The following is an 8302-nucleotide window of genomic DNA, read 5'->3' as shown; positions in this document are numbered from 1 at the left end:
AGTCGGTGCACATCTGCCTCACTAAAAAAAAATGAGTATAGTACTACCAGGATTCATGAAATACGAAGAAGGGATTATTAATGATACTATTTTATGAAATTGAATGATTTTACTAAATTGCCAAGATTTTAAAATTCAGTTTTACTTTATATATTGATATTGTTTTCATCTAAAGTTGATTCTTCTTCCGCATGACCTAAGGAGCAGATCCTTTGCAGTATATTCCATCAGCTGCGTTGGCTCTGATCCAATTGAGGTATTCATTGACTCTGGTATAGACACCTGGATAACCTTTCTCGGCGCAACCATATCCCCAGCTCACGACTCCGATCTGGCGATTAAAATATAATCAAATATAGGTTAAAGCTAAGAGGACTTTCTTAAATCTTAATAAAACATATTAACTATCATTTCTTCTTCTGTAGATTGTCGGAGGTTTTCTCCAGACAAATTGCCATAGCACCAAAATATAATTCTTAGTGAAAAAAAAAAACAGTTATAAAGTTAAGATTTTCTTAATCCTTAATAAAACATATTAACTGTCGTTTCTTCTTCTGTAGATTGTCGGAGGTTTTCTCCAGATAGGGGCATTTTGACAAAATGCCATAGCACCAATAGAATAATTTTTAATAACCTTTCAGTGCAAGTGGAAGTTGCTGAGCTGGTCAACTATGGTTTGAAATAGATAATTCATTCCCTCTGTTTATAAGATCTAGCACCTTGTATCTTCTACCCCATTTTGCAAAGTTAAATACCATCTGCCTAAAAAACTGCCTCTTTTTGTGAGAGGTAGCAATACTTTAAACATCGGCCTACCATGTGCATCTTACATACATAAATATACCAAGGCACTTCCCCCAATTTTGGGGGGTAGCCGACATCAACAAATGAAACAAAACAAAAAAGGGGACCTCTACTCTCTACGTTCCTCCCAGCCTAACAAGGGACTCAACCGAGTTCAGCTGGTACTGCTAGGGTGCCACAGCCCATCTTCCCACATTATCCACCACAGATGAAGCTTCATAACACTGAATCCCCTACTGCTGCTCTCTCCGAGGTCATCTAAGGCACCGGAGGAAGCAGCAGGGCCTACCGGAACTGCGTCACAATCGCTCGCCATTCATTCCTATTTCCAGCACGCTCTCTTGCCTCTCTCACATCTATCCTCCTATCACCCAGAGCTTCATTCACTCCATCCATCCACCCAAACCTTGGCCTTCCTCTTGTACTTCTCCCATGTGCATCTTACTTTACTTTATTTCAAAGACTGTTTTCCTGGTCCTATCACACATGGAAACCCTGTGCCCTGAAGGACCTAAAATATCTGTTTGTCATATACAGTCTTAGGTATTTAGAGTATTGCAAAGCATATTCCATATTGATTTTCAAATCCACATTAATGAGACATTTAGAAAACAAGAGAGTCTTCAGGTTTTTTCTCGAAATCCTTAATATCTTTAGTCTTCCGGATGTCTAGTGAGAGCTTGTAGTACAGTATAGCCTTGGGGCCACATATGAGATTATATAGAAAAATTATGCCATAACTATCTTTCACTATGAAACTCGTTCAGAGAATATCAAACTACTGATATAACTTGCGATTTGGGCTAATTTCCTGGTCTTAGTTATGATAAAACCTGAGACTTGAGCTACACCCTGTCATAGTTCTGATATAACTTGAGACTGGGACTAACCAGGCCATAGTTTAAAAGGCTTAATGGTCGCTCATGAATGGCAGAGGCAAGGGACAGTGACATTGCCCTAGTAAGCAGGACAATGCCCTAGAGACTAACATATATGATCAGTGCCCAAGCCTCCTCTCCACCCAAGCTAGGATCAAGGAGGGCCAGGCAAGTGGCTGCTGATGACTCAGCAGATAGACCTATAGGCTCCCCAAAACCCCCCAACCTTAGCTCACAAGGATGGTAAGGATGCAGACACTAATGGCACTATCGAGTCTGAGCGGGACTCGAACCCCCGGCTGGCAAACACAAGGCAGAGACGTTACCGATCAGGCCACAACAACCCCTAATTAACACAATTAACAGGAGACTCTGACTAACCTGGTCATAGTTTCCACCTCCATCCATGAAGACCAATGGTCCACCAGAGTCACCTTGGCAAGAGTCTTTACCATCCCCAGCAGCACACAGCATAGTTTTCTTGATAGCACTTCCATACGAAAGCCGCCGACAAGCTGCATTTGACATAACCTGGGGAAACAAATCAAACTTGGCTCTTACATGCTTACTTTTAAGAGGGCTTTTATGGCCCCACTTTGCACGAAAAGTTTAATTGTATACATTCTTTGAAAAATCATATGGCATAGACCCTTTCCATTGTACAATAAATACAATCATATCACTCTGAAAACAGTGAAGTTTTCAAAATCATTATATCATTAGTTCTTCTGATATCAGGTGGGCTTTTGTTATAAAATCTTTGTGCCACATATTTGAAATATGTTGAACCAACTAAATAACTTGAAACCATCCGTATATGGTCTTGTGTCTGACCCATTTGTTGGCTGCACTTTAAATTATATCAATTTAGTAGACCTATCTACTTTTCCTTCTATCAAAAATGAAGTTTTCGTTAAGAAAACGAACTGGAATATCCTCTGTACCAAAGGTTACCTTAACTGTGACTTCCTTCAGGACATCGGAAGCGGGTCCTCCATCGCTTGTGTCTCCCCATCCAGTTATAGTCGCCATTTTGTTAGTATAACGGGGATTTGGTGGGGGCATACACACAGGCACTACTGTACTGCTCATCTGAAATATAAAAAGAAAAAACTTTAAAGAATCAATAAATTCATCTAAATTTTATACTTTAAAATACAGTATTAATTTTTTTTTTTGGAAGTTATGTGAGAGGGAGATTTTTCTTATTAAAGAATCTGTGGTTTGAACTGGAATGGGATATGGTAATATTGATAAACTAGCAGAACCCGTGTAAATTACACAGAATTATATTTTCAATACTAATTATCATGTTCCTAACCTATACATGTTTGAATAAAATGTCCCGAGATTAATTTTACAATCTAAGTCATGGAAATTGATGGAACTCAATTTTTTGTCTAATATTTAAAAAAGAGTCAGGTGCTAAAGACAAAATTGGGAAAACTATATAAGATGTGCTTTGGTTAAGTAATCAAAGTCTACTGTGAATTTGTAAGAGTATACCATGAAATTATTTCCGTTTTCTTTAAAGCGTGACAAAATGAATAACACACACGTAATCGTATCAATATACAGATAAGAAGATCTCTGTACACATGTCTAATCATCAATGACCATCAATGTCAGGATGTCTGAGAACTTCAAGTCCTTATATAGTTTATATATCAAATATATACCTGTTTTAACGTTATTGTTTTTAATATATCTGTTTCAATTTTTCATTACTTCTTATATCGCTTATTTCTTTCCTTATTTTCTTTCCTCACTGGGCTATTTTTCCCTGTTGGAGTCCTTGGGTTTACAGCATCTTGCTTTTCCGACTAGAGTTGTAGCTTGGATAATAATAATAATAATAATAATAATAATAATAATAATAATAATAATAATAATAATAATAATAATAATAATAATAATTTATTCATTCATGCACATAACCAGCAATAGTGATGAAGACTGCTGGATATCTTTATTACAATTCATTCATAATCCAATTATCAAATTAAATGTTGTTTGCAAGTCACTTCAATCGAAACCATTATCACAGATACTGTAGAACTACAAATAAAATATTTCCATAAGGAAATTAAATCAAGATATTTGTCAAAAATAGAACCTTGTTAAATATTAACCTCATATAAACCCTTATTTCATAAACACAATTAATGTATTATTTACTTGTACTTTGAAAATAAACGTTTTTTTTTTCTCTCTTTTTTATTTACAGTAAGAGAGATTACACTATATGTGGATGAGATCATGGTGAGGGGTAGATGGAGATGGTTTGGGCGTGCTCTTTGCACTCCCCGAGAAAAATTAGTTCACCAAACTTTGAACTGGGCTCCACAAGGCACTAGAAGAGTTGGAAGACCCAGGCCTACATGGCTGAGGACTATGAAGTAGGAAGTAGGAGATGATGAATGGAGAAGTATTGAATCAAAAGCTTAAGATAGAGACGACTGGCAAATTCTAAACGAGGCCCTTTGCGTCAATAGGCGTAGGAAGAGATGATGATGATGATGATGATGAATGTGTAACACCTATAGTTATTGAAAATGTACTAATCCCTAGTAAATATCTTCCTTGTATGTTTACACGAATATATATAGTTTTAAATTGAGACTATCTTTTTAAAAATGAGACTATCTTTTTAAAAATTAGACTATCTTTCTAAAAATTAGACTATCTTTTTAAAAATTAGACTATCTTTCTAAAAAGGAGACTATCTTTTTAAAAATTAGACTATCTTTCTAAAAATTAGACTATCTTTTTAAAAATGAGACTATCTTTTTAAAAATGAGACTATCTTTCTAAAAATGAGACTATCTTTTTAAAAATGAGACTATCTTTCTAAAATTGAGACTATCTTTTTAGAAATGAGACTATCTTTCTAAAAATGAGACTATCTTTCTAAAAATGAGACTATCTTTCTAAAAATTAGACTATCTTTTTAAAAATGAGACTATCTTTCTAAAAATGAGACTATCTTTTTAAAAATTAGACTATCTTTTTAAAAATTAGACTATTTTTTTTTAAAAAATTAGACTATCTTTTTAAAAATTAGACTATCTTTTTAAAAATGAGACTATCTTTTTAAAAATGAGACTATCTTTCTAAAAATGAGACTATCTTTTTAAAAATGAGACTATCTTTCTAAAATTGAGACTATCTTTCTAAAAATGAGACTATCTTTCTAAAAATGAGACTATCTTTCTAAAAATGAGACTATCTTTTTAAAAATGAGACTATCTTTCTAAAAATGAGATTAATTCCTTTAAAATCGTATTATTCAAAAATATGCTGATAAAATTTAATGTCAAGAAACATTATGAATTCTAATACACACAGACATTTGATATTAAAAATTAATCTTCAAAATTTCAATTGTCAGTTGGAAGAAATTTTAAAAGGCACTAGTTGTTTATTTATGACTTCTTATAAAGATTAAATCTATAGTTTCCCAGGCACAATATCACTCATTTCATATCTAAATTAGGCTTGTTTTTATCAGTTATTATTTCAGTGAAAAACTTCATTAGTCAAATTCTATAAAGTCATTAGGTTGGACGTATAGAAATGTGTTGGCCATGGTTAAATATGATATAAGCATATTATTATTCAATTTTACGTAATACAATAATTAATTTCACTCATGGTTGCTTCTAAATAAATAAAATAGTTTGGTGAACTGAGAATCATGCAATAAATAAAAAGAAATAAGTTTTTAGTATTTTCCGAAATTCATACTTTTATGCAATTTTGGTATTGAAGTATATGTGTGATAGTTCAAAAATAGCACTAAAGAAGTTGTATAAATCTAAAGTAATGTTAAAGGTGTCTAGTTTCATCCCAAGTTTCAAAAGAATAGATGCTCACCAGAACATTATTAGGGCAAGCCTAACCCACCCCCTGCCCGGTGATGCCCAACCACGACAGTGGCCTCCCCAGTAAACAGCTTAAACTCACAGTCCCGGGCCGGGATCGTTCTGCCGCCATGCGAATGCTAGGTAAACACGTTACCACTGTATTAGCATACATCTTTTTATACAAGAATAAATTGGTTAGTTTACCTCAACTGGCGATGATAATTGGAGGAGAGAAATGTCATTAATTTCATCTCCAGGAATATAATTTCGATGGTCGATAATTTTCTTAACATCTCGGGTGACGAGCGATGTTTCTCCAGCAGTGCTAAGGCGATGTTCAGCTAGTCGGACTGTTATATCCCGAGGTCTTAAGCCCTAGAAAATTGGATGTTTTTTTTTTTTTTTTTTAAAGCAATTTGATTTTAATAGAAAATAGTGAGTTTTTGAAATTTCTATATTGAAACAGAATATCTTTACGCTTGGCTGGTCTTACTTGTGTGCACTGAACTAAGGACATATCTAACATTCATGATTAAAAAAAATAATTATTAAAATGAAAATAGTTAGAAAATAAAATTTCTATATTCACGTTGAATATCTTCATATATGGCTGATATTACTTCTGTCCAATGATTGAAACCAATTTCCCTTAAATAGCAAAATAGTCAGATAATAAAATTTCTATATTCACACTGACTATCTTCATATATGGCTGATCTTCTGTCCAGCAATTGAAACCAATTTTCCTTAAATAAAAAAAAAATACTTAGATAAATTTCTATATTCACGTTGACTATCTTCGTGTATGGCTGATCTTACTTCTGTCCAGTGATTGAAACCAATTTTCCTTAAATAAAAAATACTTAGATAAAATTTCTATATTCACGTTGACTATATATATACATACACACACACACACATTATATATATATATATATATATATATATATATATATATATATATATATATATATATATATATATATATATATATATATATATATATATATATATATATATATAGAGAGAGAGAGAGAGAGAGAGAGAGAGAGAGAGAGAGAGAGAGAGAGAGAGAGAGAGAGAGAGAGAGAGAGCTGGTCTTACTTGCGTGCAGTGAGCTGCAGTAAGGATGTATCTATCATTGATGAGAGAACCACCACAGAATTGCTTGCGCCCATCCATGATAGCAGCCTGCCAGGGCCATTCGTTGATCTGCGCATCGTTACCGCCCACGATCCTCGAGTCGCCCTTCTGACCGCATCTACAGGACGGATCGCGCTGCACTCGAGGTTGGACTGGGAAATCAAATTAAAAAGCTGTTTTTAAACATTGCGGACATAAAATTCTTTCCCACCGTTATCCCTACAATAAAAGGGTCGATTGCCTGATGCGACCTCTCCAATATCTTGTCAAAGGTATTAAAATAGCTAGGTTAAATTATACTCCTTGGTGTAATTTCAGAAGTTTAAACTTGCAGAGAATGTGCTTATGTTGAACAGGCTGACATTTGTCTCTCTTCATGTTTTATATATGACAAATTTATTACAACATTGTTATTGATCTTAAATTAATAAATGTTTATATTCATTATTCATTACTTCTCTCAAAGTTTGTTTATTTCCTTATTTCCTTTCCTCACTGGGCTAATTTTCCCTGTTGGAACTCTTGGGCTAATAACATCCTGCTTTTACAACTAGGGTTGTAATTTAGCTAATAATAATAATAATAATAATAATAATAATAATAATAATAATAATAATAATAATAATAATAATAATAATAATAATAAGTGTAACAGACTCACTGGGATTTTTCCCGTCGGACTCCTTGGGCATATAATAGCATCCTACTTTTTCAGTATACAGTAGAGTTCTAGCTTATACTACTACTACTACTACTACTACTACTACTACTACTACTACTAATAATAATAATAATAATAATAATAATAATAATAATAATAATAATAATGGTGGGACAGACTCACTGGGTTATTTTTCCTTGTTGGAGTTCTTGGGCATATAATAGCATCCTACTTTTTCAGTATAGAGTTCTTGCTTATAGCTAATAATAATAATAATAATAATAATAATAATAATAATAATAATAATAATAATAATAATAATAATAATAATAATAATAATAATAATAATAATAATAATAATGGTGGGACAGACTCACTGGGTTATTTTTCCTTGTTGGAGTGCTTGGGCTTATAGTATCCTGCTTTTCCAAGCCATTTCATGGCTAGTAATAACAACAACAACTAAAAACAACAACAACAAACAATAATAATAATAGTATAACAGACTCACTGGGCTTTTTCCCTCGGACTCCTTGGGTCTATAGCATTCTGCTTTTTCAGCTATAGGGTTGTAGCTTATACAGTAGCTAATAATAATAATAGTGTAACAGACTCACTAGGATTTTTCCCGTCGGACTCCTTGGGCATATAATAGCATCCTACTTTTTCAATATAGAGTTCTAGCTTATAGCTAATAATAATAATAATAATAATAATAATAATAATAATAATAATAATAATAATAATAATAATAATAATAATAATAATAATAATAATAATAATATAATGAAAATCACTAGGTTTAGTCTTACTTATGAACGGGTGCGTTGAGTTAAGGTGCTGAGAAGAAGCCGAGCAGTGAGCCACTTCCAAAATCACCAAGCTCGAGCACACCAGGAGTGTGTAGAGGAACGTCATGGTTGCACTGACCAAGGAGAGACCTCCCTTGA

General features: G+C 33.2%; 1 protein-coding gene across 1 annotated transcript; it reads right to left on the bottom strand.

Annotated features, from left to right (window-relative positions):
- Positions 1-159: 159 nt before the first annotated feature.
- Positions 160-8272, bottom strand: LOC137617956 (trypsin-1-like). The gene is made up of 6 exons (XM_068347890.1): positions 8165-8272; positions 6653-6843; positions 5753-5923; positions 2637-2774; positions 2064-2213; positions 160-331 (listed from the first exon to the last, which is right to left on the bottom strand). The coding sequence occupies exons 1-6, from the start codon at positions 8268-8270 to the stop codon at positions 197-199; spliced, it is 891 nt and encodes a 296-aa protein (XP_068203991.1). The 5' UTR covers positions 8271-8272; the 3' UTR covers positions 160-196.
- Positions 8273-8302: the final 30 nt, after the last annotated feature.

The sequence above is a fragment of the Palaemon carinicauda genome, chromosome 24, assembly GCF_036898095.1.
Source record: "Palaemon carinicauda isolate YSFRI2023 chromosome 24, ASM3689809v2, whole genome shotgun sequence".
NCBI classification, from domain to species: Eukaryota; Metazoa; Arthropoda; class Malacostraca; order Decapoda; family Palaemonidae; genus Palaemon; species Palaemon carinicauda.
Note: the sequence above shows the minus strand (reverse complement) of the source record. Positions and strands in the feature narration are given on the sequence as shown.

What these genes read in the sequence shown, in the direction of transcription:
- LOC137617956 (XM_068347890.1), bottom strand. Translation starts at nt 8,270, where the DNA reads ATGACGTTCCTCTACACACTCCTGGTGTGCTCGAGCTTGGTGATTTTG. An exon ending in CTCAACGCACCCGTTCATAA is followed by an intron (nt 6,844 to 8,164) that starts GTAAGACTAAAC and finishes TTGATTTCCCAG; the next exon opens with TCCAACCTCGAGTGCAGCGC. An exon ending in AATTATCATCGCCAGTTGAG is followed by an intron (nt 2,775 to 5,752) that starts GTAAACTAACCA and finishes TTTATATTTCAG; the next exon opens with ATGAGCAGTACAGTAGTGCC.